Source organism: Pinus tabuliformis, chromosome 7 (assembly GCF_031772625.1).
Source record: "Pinus tabuliformis cultivar Carrire ecotype Pingquan chromosome 7, CPIR1, whole genome shotgun sequence".
In the NCBI taxonomy this organism is placed as follows: domain Eukaryota; kingdom Viridiplantae; phylum Streptophyta; class Pinopsida; order Pinales; family Pinaceae; genus Pinus; species Pinus tabuliformis.
The window spans coordinates 1,561,863,087-1,561,879,031 of record NC_142293.1 but is presented as its reverse complement, the minus strand read 5'-3'; the positions used below and the strand labels follow the sequence as shown (position 1 = coordinate 1,561,879,031).

General features: G+C 34.1%; 1 protein-coding gene across 1 annotated transcript; it reads left to right on the top strand.

The window, feature by feature from the left end:
* The first annotated feature begins 276 nt into the window (after nucleotides 1-276).
* LOC149254002 (uncharacterized) lies at nucleotides 277-1,101 on the top strand. The gene has a single exon (XM_089454654.1). It carries the CDS (start codon nucleotides 277-279, stop codon nucleotides 1,099-1,101), a length of 825 nt encoding a protein of 274 aa, XP_089310780.1.
* The last annotated feature ends 14,844 nt before the right edge of the window (nucleotides 1,102-15,945 follow it).

Here is a 15,945-nt window from a genome sequence, read left to right as displayed (position 1 = left end):
TCATAAAATTTCATTCAAAATATTTTTTTCAAGTAATATATAAAATAAATTAACATAAATTTTCCAAAACATGGATACACCACCCTCATCTCACCCAATAAACCAGACATAACACAGAAATGGTGGAGTAGTTTATGGAAGCTGAAGGCTCCTCCCCGCTCCAGGATATTCTTCTAGTGCATTCTACAGGATATAGTACCCACGGGCGAGTACCTCATGCGCAGAGCAATCTTCGGACCCTCCCGATGCTCCTTGTGTAAAGCAGACTCTGAGTCAATGGTGCACCTCTTCTTACACTGCGCTACCACCCGTGCTGTATGGCAAAACATCACTGCAGCTCTGGGCATCGTCGATGCATGGCGGGGGAATGATATGACAAATGCATGGGAAGATTGGAGCAATAGATTCCCGGGCTCAAAGATCCTTAACCTCCCCCTTGTGGTCGCTTGGTACATCTGGCTGGCTCGGAACCAGTATATATTTGAAGAGAAATCTATAATCTGGCCGCGCACAGAAGCTCTTATTATATCTGCATACCAAGAACTCCCAGACCCGCCTCCACCCAAGATCAGATCCATACTACCCCCGCCCATTATAGATAAAACAGTAGCATGGGCCTTCTTTGATGGCGCAGCAAATCAAACAGGATGTGGGGGAGGTTTTGTGCTTCATATCAACGAACACCACAGATACATGGTCAAAATGGGGCTCGGTGTGGGCTCAAATAATCTTGCTGAACTAATGGCTCTGAGAAACTTAATGCAATTCGCCCTACAAAAACAGTGCACACACCTGAATATATTTGGGGATTCTTTGACTGTCGTAAATTGGATCAATCATGATTCTATTTGCCACATTCACACTCTCAGCAATATAATATATGAAGCAAAAAATTTATGGACTGAATTTAACCATGTCTCTTGCATTCACATTTACAGGGAACACAATCAAAGCGCTGACCAACTATCCAAGGAGGCAGCGCTACTACCCAGAGGTGAATGGATAATAACGGAACAACAGGGTTCGGAGGAGCACAGATACTACCACAGGCCTTACATAGACCATCGAGATCAACGGGACCAAGGTCCCAGGGATCCCTAATTGAGGCAATTTTTGATCTTTTGTCATATGTATATACAACAGTTTCATTTCTCTGGATGTTTTCACAGACCCTGCGTGGTCTAGTCACTGATATAAACACAGAACTGTAAATGATGATAAATTAGTATTTTTTGACATGTTACAAGCAATCACCCTGCGTGGTGATCACACAATGAATAGTAAAGCATATGCGGCCTGCATATACAATATGTAATTTTCTTCTTTTAATGAAAATTACGATTTTTTCCAGTGGAAAAAAAAAAAAAAATTAACATAAATTTTAAAATATTAATATACATTAAACAAAGTCTTTCGGTAGAAACCACATGAGAGAATTTTTTGGCCTACGCTTTTCGAACCAACAAGTGTGGTTCATCATTAAGACCAGATGAAAAGGCAGACCATGGCAAAGGCTTAAATAGAGAGCAATGTAGAGACATAATTTCAAGTAGGCTTAAATAGAGAGCAATGTAGAGACATAATTTCAAGTAACGGCTATATTTGAACAATAATGTTTAGATTATAATTAATTTATTGATATATTAAAAACAAATATTATTAAGTAACAACTATATTAAACGGCTAGTTTTTGAAAAAATATTTAAATAATGATATTATTTCATTAATTTATTAAAAATATTAATAGGTAACATTTTATTTAAATATTATTAAGTAACAACTATATTAAACGGCTAGTTTTTGAAAAATAATATTTAAATTAATTTATTAAAACCAAATATTACTAGTTCTTGAAAAATAATATTTATATAATGATATTAGTTTATTAATTCATTAAAATATTAATATGTAACGGCTATATTAAACAACTAGTTTTTGAAAAATAATATTTAAATTAATTTATTAAAACCAAATATTACTATTTTGAAAAATAATATTTAAACTGTGATATTAGTTTATTAATTTATTAAAAACAAATATTAATAAGTAACTGCTATATTAAACAATTAGTTTTTGAGAAATAATATTTAAAATAAATAAATAAATAATCAAAGTCAAACTTTAAAGGAGGGGAGTCAAAAAATATAAAAATGAGGGAAGACCCTAATTGAGACAAGATCATTTGATAAATAAAATAACTAATGGAAATAAAATAAAATAAATTAAAAATAATTAATGAAATGCATTGTGTGTTAAGTGGATAAAGCTCTATCTTTAGTGGTCGTAGCAGATCAGTGTAGAACTTCATAAAGTCATTTCAGAGATCAGATAGAAAATATAGATTTTTGTGCAGGGATTGAAGATTTGGCTTAAGGAACTATTGTGGAGAACTACGCTATCTTTTAGAAAAGTGTTTAGTGGCAACTAAAGGGTTATCTATAGGAGTTATCTTTTGTATTTGCAGTAGTTATATCAGTCCATAATTTCCTTGTAAACTTTAGAGTCATTTTTTTGTTGAGGTTGTGGCCTCAAGCAAGTGGATGTGTGCCATAATATTGTAGGATTTGTGGCTCGTAGTTGGTTGTGGCCAATAGATTTCATTATTAAGGAGTAGTGGCTCCTTGCTAGTGGTGGTTAGTTGAAGATTGTAATTGAGAAGACGCTTAAATTAATAGAGAAGAAGAAGCACCAGTTGAGAATGAGAAAGACTTAAAGATCAAGTGTCTAATATCTGAGAGAGGAAGTGAGTACATGTCAAAATAATTTTATGAGTTTTTTGAGGAGCAGAAGATTAAGAGTAAATACTCAATCACTAGAACACCTCAGCAAAATGGAGTTGTGGAGAGGAAGAATAGGTTAATCTAAGACATGGCACAAGCTATGATGGATGAGGTTGGTGTTGCAAATACCTTTTGGGGAGAATTTGCGCAAACAACAGTATATCTGGCCAACAAGATCCTCCTTAGGCCAAATAGTGATAAAATTCCTTATGAGTTATGGAAAGGGAAACTGGCAAGACTAGATTACTTCAAAGTCTTTGGGAGCAAGTGCTACATAAAGAGGAATGATTACAATCTTGGAATGTTTGATTCATGAGTCGATGAATGTGTTTTTCTTGGCTATTCTTTAAAAAGAAAGGGTTACAAATAATACAACAAGAGGACCAAAAAGGTATTGGAGTGCATTGATATTGTAGTGGAGGAGGCATTTCCCAAATCTGAAGGTCCTAAAGAGGTTGCAACTGATTATGATATCATATAATATGAGGATCAAGGAGTGTCAAACAAGGAAGAGGAAGAGGAAGAAGAAGGGAATACCTCATCTACAAAGAAGGCTCCACCAATTCACATACAAAAGAAGCAACTGAAAATCCAAATCCCGGGAACAAAGAACTGGGAGTGCAAACAAGGATAAAATTGTTGAGTAGTTCAAACCAAGAACATTTTGCTTTGGTGTCCCAAGTAGAGCCCAAGTTTAGCAAGGCTAGTGAAGATAAGAATTGGATCAAGGCCATGAATGAGGGCTTAGATCAGCTTGAGAAGAACAACACATGGGAGCTTGTACCAAGGCCAAAGGACAAGAACATTATTGGAACCAAGTGCATCTACAAGAACAATCTCAAAAAAGAAGGTAAAGTTGTGAGAAACAAAGAAAGACTAGTATGCAATGGATATACTCAGGTAGAAGGTGTTGATTTTCATAAGACCCTTGCACTGGTAGCTTGATTATATGTTATTATAATTTTCTTGGAATTTGGATGTTATAAGAATGCAAAATTCCATCAAATGGATGTCAAGTCATCCTTCTTGAATGGTAACCTAGAAGTGGAATTTTACATAGAACGCCAGAAGGATTTTAGTTAATTGATTATGAGAATCAGGTTCGCAGGTTGAAAATTGCTCTCTATGAGTTGAAACAAACTCCAAGAGCTTGGTATGAAAATTTATGCAAACATATACAACAACAAGGCTTCAAAAGAGGATCAACAAACAACAATTTATACATCAAATTATAAGGTGATGATTTTCTAATTATTGTTGTGTATGTAGATGATATCATTTTTGGGAGCGATTTGGAGGAGATTGGCCACAAATTTGTTGAAGATATGCAAAAGGAGTTTGGAATGTCCATGTAGGGTGAGATGATATTCTTCCTTGGGCTGCAAGTTACTCAAACTGATAAGAGATAAATTCAATCAATTTGGCATGGAGGATAGCAAACCGATTAACACATCTATGGTGACTAGCTGAAAATTGAGTAAACATGATGAATCTCTTGAGGTAAATCAATCCATTTATCATTCAATGATTGGGAGATTATTGTACAATTTAACAACTTCTAAGCCTGACATAATGCAAGATGTAGGTTTTTTTGCAAGATTTCAAGCTAATCCCAAGGAGAGAAATGCAAATGCAGTTAAGAGGTTTTTCAAATATCTCCAAGGCACTCTTGACTATGGCTTATGATATGCTAAAGGTAAAGATTTCAGTTTGATTACTTATACTGATGCAGATTGGGTAGGTAGCATTGATGACAAGAAAATAAATTCTGGAGCAACATTATTTTTAGGAAGTTGCTTGGTCTCTTGGGAAAGCAAAACGAAAAGTTCCATCTCATTATCTACTGTTGAAGTTGAATATGTAGTAGCAACCACTTGTTGCACTCACATGCTATGGATGAAGAAAACTCTTCAAGATATGAAGGTTGATTATATTGATCCTCTTCCTATCATGGTTGAAAATACTAGTGCGTTCAACATCTCCAAAAATCTAGTCCTTCACTCCAAGAAAAAACACATACCAATCAAGCATCGCTTTCAATGAGATCAGGTGGTCAATAAAGTTGTAAGGTTGGTGTATGTAGCCACAAATGAATAAATTGGAGACATGTTCACTAAGCCACTTCCAAGGGATCATTTTGAGCATCTTAAAAAACATATGGCTGTGGTGCCTTTTCAAAAGCATTGAGAAGGTTTTTTATGGAGCTAGCAGTTGTCTTAAAGCTGGCTCAATCAATTGCAAAAAGATTAAAGAGTTGATGGTGGTCACTTGGACACATGTATTTCATTGCAATATGAAATTTTTTTCCTGCTTCTTCTTTCTCATTTCTCAAAGGTGCATATTTTCTCATTCATGCAGGGGGAGAGTGTTTAGTAAATCAACATGAGTGTTTGAGACAACCCCTCAGGGGTGTTAGTGTCGGTATCTTCATCCCTCCATCAGTGATCAAATTTCTCTTTTTGCATGCATGTTAGGTGTCCCATCCGATCAATTGCATTCCATTAGGTCATGGATCAACTGATGATAGTAGTTCATTGTCATTTTCCCTCATGGCATTTACCTGCTGGCCTGTTTTCACATGTTCAGGTCATTTACTGTTATTTTATTTCATTCCATTTACCAAAATCATTTTTAGGGTTTTAGGGCTCACTAGGTCTAGGGTTTGTCACCATGGTCATCAAAAACCTAATAAAAGGTCAGCAGGCACATGAGGTGGTCTTATAAGTTCATTAGATCAAAATTTCACTAATAATATGCTCAATAAATGATTTTTACCTCAAAACTCTGTTTTGAGGTGAAAACAGAGTTTTTTACTTTTTTGTACAAAATTTGTGTAATTTGAAATGTTTTCTATATGTAATAAGTTCCAGCTGCTGCCCTTGCTCACCTTGCCAACTCCAGCCACTGCAGACAAAAGCAAAAGCATCAATGCATCAATTTACCAAGTGACCAAGAAAAGTCAATTTAAATGAAAAAACAGAGCTAATGACCAAAAGTGACTTGGACATTAGAAAAGTGGGTTTGAATAAGTAGAAAATTTAAAGCCATCCGTATATAAAGTGAAAGGGGTGCCATTTATCATTTTATTGTGCAAAATACCCTTGGAGAGCAAAAAATTGCGATTTCGAGGAAGATTGAGCTTTGGAGGTCAAAAACCCCGTTTTTCAAGCAAACTTGCCTGGCGCTGTGCATCAGAGTCAGTGCGCTGCGCATAAGTGACTTTCTACCAGTGTTAATTTGTACGGGCACTGTGCATCAGGAGGGCGCTGCGCATTGGGCCCAATGCGTTGCGCATCAGTCTAGAAGTTCCCAAATCGTTCCAAATTGTTCAATAACCCTAAAAAACGTTGTATTTCCACTCTACAAGTAAGTTATCATCATCCTCAAGCTTAATTTGATCTCTTACCACTGTTCTTCATGAGTTTTGCATGTTGAAAGTCAAACCCTAGCTTGTCTCCACTATTCTCCATTTCATTGTTAAATTTCACTCCATAATCACAATCCATATCATTAAAACTCTTTCCTCCCTTCCATTTGCCTAAAACACTCCATTTATCCCATTTTCCATATCCCACTCCCCTAAAACAACTAATTCCCTTCACCAAACCCTAAATCCCTCACTAAACCCTAGTTTCTCAAAACTAATCCCTTCATCCCCCAACTCCATTTTCCATTAGTAAAATCTCTTCATACTCATCTCCCTTGTCCTCCCTCATTACCATGTTTTACCATATCATCACATCCCTTCCCTAAGATAAGCACCAAAACACCATGGCAAGAAACAATGAGTCAAGCTATGAAGAAGAAACACTAAGTGACAATTCAAGAGATAGAAATGTACAACCTAGAAGACCTCACAAGGGTGGGAAAATTATCAGAGAGGAACCGATTAGCATTGTTGAACTCCTTGCTTGCCTTCTTGCAACCACTTGTTTTAGGTACCAATCTTGCTTTGAGTTTTGTGAGATGGTTGAGAGGGTTAAGTATCATCATGAATTGGCAAGGCAATTTGTCATCAACATGGAGAACAATATGGTAAACCTTGCTGGCATCAATTTCGCACTTTCACCAGCCATTATTGCAGAAGCAACTAGAAGCCAGATGTAGGAGAAAGGTGGAACAAAAGACAGAATATCAGCAAACAGCATTATGAACCATACATTAAGGCCAAATATCATGGTAAATTGAGCAGGGTGTTTCCTTTCAAGTTCTTGGAGGACCGGTATGTTCCACTTATGAAACTCATCATCAAATACTTCACATGTGAGGGTAGGTTCTCCAGACTCTATGCCTATCATATCAGATTACTTATGCACTTTACCAGGGTTAGAATGATGAGTATTCTATATTTCATTTGCAAAAACATAGAGAGGATGACTGTGATTGCAAAGAGAAAACCATACCCACAGCAACTTAACAGTATTTATCACTTTGCTGTCATCAAGATTATTGTTGTGCATCAGCTTACTCAGTTGGGAGTGCCATGGGACACCTTCATTGCCCATCAAATCTTCAAGGGGCCTCAAATTTTTGCAGATCCTCAAGAGGAAGGTGGACCTTCCAGGAAACAAAAAGAGCATGAAGACAAAATTGAAGAGGCTCACATTCCTGTGTTTATAACTTATGAAAAAGGTACAAGAAGACTTTTTACAACTGCCAAACGAGTATTATCCCCACTAGGGGTGGAAGGGGTCTCGTTTCCTTCACCGGATCACAGGTAAATACTATCTTCATCTGGGGTGAAAGGGGCTTTGCCTCCTTCTTCAGCATAACCATTAGGGAAAAACGACAAGTGGCAAAAAGAAGGAAAATCAAGATGACATCACTAGAACAAGAAATAGAGGCTGACCGAGAATCATGGTTGGAAAGAGTGAATATCCATCTTGAGAAGCTAATTGATAAGGCTAACAAGGAGAAGAACATGTTGCGCCACATGCCTTATCACTATTTGGCCTAGAATAGAATTTGTAAGACAAGGATAAGAAGCCTAAAAGCTAAGTTAAAGAGAGTCTTAGAAGCCAAAAGGAAGCAAGATAAACTTAAAATTTTGGTTGAAGATTCCTTGGCTCAGCAAAGCAATTAGTAAGCTTTCCTCTTACCAATTTGGAAGCAATTTTGAGAAAATTTTTTCATTTCACAAATTTTAATAGCAAAGCACGGGAATTTTCCTCTGATGCACAGCGCCACTGGCGCTACGCATTGAGCTGGCTTGGAATTTTGCAAAATGGCTTACATTTTTGGATTCCTCATGAAAAAATACTGAAACCCAGAAAGTTTCATGAAATTTGGAGGAGATCTGGGTCACCTAAAGGGCACAAAAACCTAAAAAATTCCCTCTCTGCCACTTTTTGGAACCATAGGAAGCAGTCTTTGGAGAAGTTATTTTTGAAGGGGCAAATGGACTCCAAATCCAGAAATTCTAGTTGTCCTAGAAAGTAGACAGACAAAGCTTTCAAAAAAGCCATCTTAGACCTAATTTGGTGAAGGTGAAGGCCTTCAAACTCAGCCTTGAAGTGGCACTGCGCATCAGGCTCGGGGTGCTGCGCATCAGGCAAAATTTTGCCATTTTTGCTCAAAAACTCAGAATTTCGCCTAGTTTTCTACCAGTTTGACTTTTTCTTCTCTCATGGTCAAATTCATGATGTAATATGATGTAAATTGATGTACTATGATGTAAAAATGATGAAAAATGACTTAAGGAGGTAGATACATTAGTTATAGGTGGTTTTGAGCTGAATGAATCAGTTTCCATAGTTTTAGAGGCAAGCTGTTCCATTGCCTATTTTTCAGTTCCTAGTTTAGATCTTGTTGAAACAGCTCCTTGAATCATGGATTCGACCCCTGATGGCTAGCATAGGTGGTTTGATGCCTATATCTTGTACTTTCTTAGTCATTTGTCAAGGTTGGACTCTTGTGGATGCATTGAGCACTATTGTACATCACTTCTACAGTTTGGCAAGGAAATAAACCAGGGTTTTGCAGCATTTTGTGGGATTCTTGTGGTAATGTGAATTAGCATTGTTTTCTTCTCTATTATTCAGTTTATCTTATGTTTATATGTGTCGTCATCTCTCTCTTTCTGCATAACTAAATGAATCAAGTGTAAAAGGTGGAATTCATTGGTGTTTTAATGCTCTACCTTGGGGTTTATTTAGTTCTAAATGTTTTCTTCTGTTTGAAGAGGACTCATGACATTTGCATGCCCTATCCAACTCCTCACCAGTCTTTAGACTCACCATTACATTCATTTCGAAGTGCTAAAACACTTGCCTACCTCGCCCCATAGAAACCTCTGCAAATCTGAGTTGATTTCCTGGACCCAAAGCTGCCTTCCTCATCTGATCCAGCAACCAACCATTAAAATCAATCCAAATCCTCTAAGCATATACCTAGCCTAAAATTAGTTTTCATATCATTCATCTCAAGCATTACTTGCTATATTTCCTTTGAGATTGACAAGGAGAGAGCCCTCTCCCGACCTGGTAGGGCTAGCTACCAAGTTAAGCGTGGTTTGATGTTACCCTAGACCTGCCTTTCTTAGCCTGAGGTAGATTTAGGCTATAACAAGGGAGTATGTTAAATATGGCATTATATCTAGAATTTTTATGTATTGTTCCTTTCCACGTATTTACCCTTGCCAGTGATGTCAAAGGGGGACAAAATATTGCACTCACATTTAGATGTTAATTTCAGGGGGGAAGATCAGGCTGAGGTTCACATCAATGTCAAAGGGGGAGCTTGTTGACATTTTAATGCTGACATTAATGCCACCTAGTGTATGCCTTGTAATCATGAGTTGTATGCATTGTATTTGGGCTTGTGTATGCTTTTATTTAGTTGTCATAATGTCTAAATTATCTTATATGGTTGTCATGATTTCTACAGCCTACACCTAAAGTTATGCTGCAAACATGGTTGAAGAAGTCATACTTATATGAGGTAACACAAGTGCATAGTGGAATATAGAGCAGTATAATGCACCTCTCAAATCTATTAGCATCGTTATAACATAGGTTCTATGAGTAAAGGGTGTGTTACATCCAGCTAGTGGATTTTTCCAAATTATGTGTGCACTCATGTTAATTCCATGGGTATTTCCTATGGTTTTTGAGTTTGGTAAATGGTCAAATAGTTGGAGGTAGTTTGCCTTTCATCTAGAATATGATCAAAGTGGAAAAATATCACTCATTCAATGAAGGTAGTGGTGGATCGAGTCAAGGAGCAAAGTTCTATGAACTAGACCAAATCTATATCATATGAACAAAGATTTTTTACTCCCCATTACTCTGCTTGTAATTACTAATTTAATCACTCTAAAAAATTACTTATAGGAGAATTTTTTGAAGAGTTGAGGTTGGTTTTTTGTGTGTGTGAGAGATGAAGTGTATTGTTTATTAAGTGGATAAGGATCAACATTCAATGATTGTAGAAGATCAATGCATAACTTTAGCAAGTCATTTCAAAGATCAAATTGCAGATGTTATTCATATTTTTTTTGCAGAGATTTTGATTTTGATTGAGTAATTATAGTGAGAACTTGTCTATATTTTAGAAAATTCATGTTTAGTGGCAGCTGAAGGGTTATTTATAAGAGTTATCTTTTGTATTTGCAATAGTTGTATCAATCCGGAATTGCCTTGTAAACTTTAGAGTTATTTGTTTGTTGAGGTTGCGGCCTCAAGAAAGTGGATTTTTTCCATATTATTTTAGGAGTTGTAGCTCCAAGTTGGTTGTGGCCAACAAATTTCATTATTAAGGAGTAGTGGATCCTTTCTAGTAGTGGTTAGTTGAATATTGTAATTGAGAAGACTCTTAATTTAATAGAGATAAGAAGCAACAAGTAGTTCGGTGGTTTTCTACACCAGGAAGGTTTCCACATAAAATATCAGTGCCTTTATGTGATGTTGTTTTTGATTGATACGTTGCATGTGTTGTTTAGTTCTCAATTCTTAAAAGTTCATTTCTTGCAAAAATTTGGTAATATTTATGCAATATTTATTCGCCCCATCCCTCTCAATATTGCTAGGTTCTAACAAGATGGTGGTCAATTGAACATGTAGTACATGGTGGTTTCAATAGATACTATAATGGTTCCCTTTAATTTGTGAGGTAAAAATGGGATTTGATGGACAACATAATTGAAAAATAATGGGGAAGATAATAAGTGTGACGAAGTGGAGCTTTTTAAAGTTCATAATAGAAAAGCATCTACAATAAAACGAAAGTATCATAGGGATTTTTTCCCAAGCTGGGCTTACCTATGCTCAAGTATGAAAGAACACAGCTACCAAATCAAGTACACCATGGATCCATTAAGTAGATAAAAAAAATGGCCATGAAAAAGATAATCAATAGATTCATGTCAAATACATCATAGCCATGAGCAAATACAAAGTGGATCTATGTATTAGTGTACATCAAAAGAATAACTTGAACTATTAAATGAACCATTGATTCTCCAAACATACCAAGGTTATGTGGGGAGGTAATATTGCCTTCTGTAATTCGAGCAATAACATGAAGAGAAGATGTGACTATGACCCAAAATCTTCACCCTAGATCCACCAATGGTATAAACCTACACCATGTGAATAATGAGTTGATGTCGAACATGCGAGAGATCATTTCATTAGAAAGTATTTATGTACACCATTAAAAAATATGAGACAACACACCTATAATGATAAGTAGATGTCAAGGTAATAGTACATTCCAGTGAGTGCGAATAAATGTGTCATCATAAAAAATTTGTAGAATCTACCAATCATGGGACAATGACGTAGTTCCATTGTTAATAGTGAGAGAACCTACCACCAATGAATACAAGTCCCCAGATATTACGACATATCCAAATCTAATTCCTAGAACAAATGAGTCAGTGTTAGGAAGAGATCTATTAGAAGGAGGGCATTAATGCATCCCCCTTCATCCAACATCAGTAAACATCATGATCATGATTTGATAGTCTTGCAAAAATCCTTAAGGAGCAAACAACCTAGTGCACAAGATGCAAATAGTGCATAGAAGAGACCGTCTAAGCAACAACCAATAATGGAAGTTGTTGACAAAGGTGAGGAATTCCACCAATGATAAAAATGAAAACCAAAGTACAACATAAATCCCAATATGTGAATGGCGGTCTTTCCCTCACTAACAAATGGGAAACCACTTAGTCAACAACCATTAATGAAATGTCATCTAATAAGAACAAAGTAACCTACTAATTGCGAAAATAGGCCTAGGGTGTTATCAACTCTAGGTCAATCAAGGAAAATTTTAAGGAAGGAATTTTTTCTTAATGTTTAGAAACCTTGGTGAATCTTAATAGTCCCTAATATGCACAATGTAAAATGTTTGGATATATTTTTCTAAAAATATTCAAATTTCTAATGATTTCATATCGTTCTCTATAAAATTTTAGCAATTTTTAAGGTAAAATAATTTTATATTATAAAATGTGGGCGAATAAATTTTAGAGAAAATGGAAATATGGTGAATCAATTTTTTGAAAAAACTATGGAAAATTAGCCCATCTGCGAATATTAGGCCCTAAAATTTTCCATGGGACTCAATCGCTTAGATAAATGTGTCATAGTTGATAAGAGATTACCCACAAATGAGAAGTCAATGAGGACCTTCTGCATTGTTGATGAAATTGATAATAACTTGACAATAGGGAAGGCTAACATGAATGGTCAATAATTCTTAGGAATGAATGACAAGCTTAAAGACAATCCTTGAAAATAAGCATGACATAATGGTTATTCGAGTGGCATTTGACATGAAAAGAAATAATGATGCAAATATAAAATATAAGAAGCACCAACATATTCTCCATAGTGATTTAAAGAGTAGTAAACATGAGGAGCAAAATCTTTAGGATCAAGGATTAACTCCTAAGGCAACAATAAGACCAACTTGTTGAGAAGAAGACTCAAAACTTGGTGTTTTATTTAGGGGCAACATAACTAAAAATGCTACCACAAAAAATGAATACCTTAATTATTTCACACTCTACTCTTTAACAATGTTACCAACTTAATGAGAACTTTACCAAGTTTTCTTTTTTTTTGGGGGGTCATCAAATCATAAACTTTGTGCTAATTTTGAAAAGTGGTGATGCAACATCACTTTATTTTCATTTCAGGGTTAAAATTCAATCATTTTTAACCATGCAATTAAAAACCAAATATCATGATTATGAAAAAAATGAAAAGCTATGCTGAAATGTAAAAGTGGTGATGCATCATCACCTCTCTTTTTTTCATGGTTAAGATTCAAACCATTTTCAATCATGACATTAAAGACCAAATATCATGACTATGAAAGATATGAAAAAACATGTTGAAATGCAAAAGTGGTGATGCAACATCACCCCATTTTTTTCAAGTTAAAATTTAAACATTTTCAACCATGGCATTAAAGACCTTATATTGTGACTACAAAAAAACCTAAAACAAAACACTTCAAATTTTCCTACTTTTTTTTAATACTTTTTTTGTGTGTTAAATTTATCCAACTTTAGTTTTATTTTATTTTTTATTTTCATTTTCTAACTTATAGATGAATGGTTTTTTTTTGCTAAAATCTAGAAATACCATTTTTAGTGAGGTTGTAATTTATTGTTGCTTAATATGCACTTTTGAACACTTAAATGGATTAAGCACTCCCTGAAACACTTGATCTTTACAAATTAAACAACTTAAAATTATGATTTTTAAAAATCTATATTAGATTTTGGACAAAGTTGCCAAGAAAAAATGCTCAGAAAAAGAGTCATTTCCTCTATTAATTAGACTATGTATTTTGTATTTGGGGATGTAAGTATCAATTAATTGACATTATAGGCTTGACCATCCGTACTAAAAATAAAAAACATAAAATTGACTGTGAATACCATTTTTAGTGATATTGTGATTTCTTGTTGTTTAAAATGCACTCTTGAATACATAGATGGATTAAGAACCTAAAAAACTCTATAGCACTCTATCTTTACAAATTAAATAGCTTAAACTTATGATTTTTAAGAATCTATATCAGATTTTGGACAAAGTTGCCAAAATAAATGCTCAAAAGGGTAATTTCCTCTATTAATTAGACTATGCATTTTATATTTGGAGTTGTAAGTATCAATTAATTGACATTACACCCTTCACCATCGGTACCATCGAAAATAAAAAACATAAAATCGACTGTGAATCTAATAGTGACATTACATATTTTTTGTTTAATTTTTACTTATTTATTTTTTAAATAATTTATGTTAAAAATGATAGAAAATTTGTATCTGTGGGGCGGAAAAACCGATTTAAAAGATATAAAAAAATACATTTCCATTCTAAAATGTATTGAAAAACACTAATTAAAAAAAAAAAAACAAACAATTTAAAAAAAAATAAAGAGAAAAAGAAAACATTAAAATACAAAATTTAAATTACTTAATTAATTAAAAACCCTTTAAAATTTTTAAAATATTTAAAAAAACATTCAACATAAAAATTATTAATAATAAATAATAATAAAATAAAAATACAATATAATAAAATATTTTTAAAAATAAAATAAATAATTTTTAAAATTATATATATAATAAAAATAAAATTCAAAATTTTTAAAATTTAAAATTCAAATATAAAATTATAATTCAAATTTTAAAGAATTATCAATAAATTAATAAAAATTAATTAATAAAAAAACATAAAGGGGCATAGGGACAATGCCAGACATTACCCCTCTACCATGGGCCTGATTTGGTAGCTGGTTATACAACCCATATTTTTTAATATATCATTTTTTATTATTATTTGTCAAGTGGTTTGTGTTCTCCAAAAATTACATCATGCTTGACTTGTGGCTTGAGAAATTGGGATCCTGGGGCATCTAAGCCTTCAAAATCACTCGAGGATCGCACTTGGCCTGGGTCACACCAACCCTTAACATGGTTGGACTTTTTCCCCCAGAGTTTCAAACCGATGACCTTCACATCACGGAGTCACTTAACAGTACATCCATCACTGTCTATTCTACACCCCATGCACAAATATATCATTTATTTTTTTTAATATATATTTTTAAATTTTATTTGTTTTTAAATCACTTTAAATGTTTGTTTGAATCATCTTTATTGATTTTTTGGTCGAAGATAACATAATTATTAATTAAAAAAAAACTAGTTTTTATTTTTATTTTAAAGGGAGTTGTGACTTGAAATGATGCAAAATAGTAACAAGTTGTTTTTTGATCACAAGGATTCAAACATATCATTTAAAAAAATGCTAATTATCTGGAAGAATTTAAAAGTTTTAACATATTATCTAAAGAGTTTGCTAGCATAAAACCTGATAAATTGCTCTAAAATTAATATTATTTTACAAAACATAAGGGAAACTAATATTTAAAAGAAAATGTGGCCACTAATGGCATATTTCTTGATATCTACCTAAAGAGAGAGCTTGGGAGCTAGATTTACATTTGACATATCTTTATAAACTCATTGAAATGTTTCTTCTTCTTTGAGTACAATTTTGATAGATCCACTAGAGATCATTGGATGAGACATCCAAGACTAAGAGCTTCTAGCCAAAATGAGAACTAACTAGTATATCATATTTAAATCTACCTCCAAAGTATTAATCTTTTGGTTCTACTAAACTACCAGCTCAAATAATTCTTCACTCTTAGCCTTTTAATAATTAACTTGAGGCATATTTTTTCTACTGAGGTGAGAAAGAACCACGTGGAGATTCTCAATTTTCCTAACATTTCATCTCTAAACAAGGAATACAACAACTAGAGTGCCAATGCTCTTCCATAATACAAAAATTTCTGAGAGTTTCCAAAGTGAATATTTCAAGGAGTCCTTCGAGCAACACAAGGTCTCTATGGAGAGCTCCTCTTTACCATGCATGGAAGACAAAAAACTAAAGAACCCAGTGAACTATCCACCCCAAACTATAGCTAGAATGAAAGTGAGGCCAAATTACATGCAATTTCTACCTAAAAATACTTGAATTTTTTGGAGTTGTTCCAAACATTAATTCCACTAGCATATTTGGACTTTGTTCAATTGAACATGAAGAGAAAAGTACTATGAAGAACTATGGAGTGTGGGACATATGATTGATATCTATGTTACCATGGATATTCCACTAGAATAGTTTGTCAC

Excerpts from the sequence above, each read along its gene's own strand:
- LOC149254002 (XM_089454654.1), top strand. The coding sequence starts at position 277 with ATGGTGCACCTCTTCTTACACTGCGCTACCACCCGTGCTGTATGGCAA.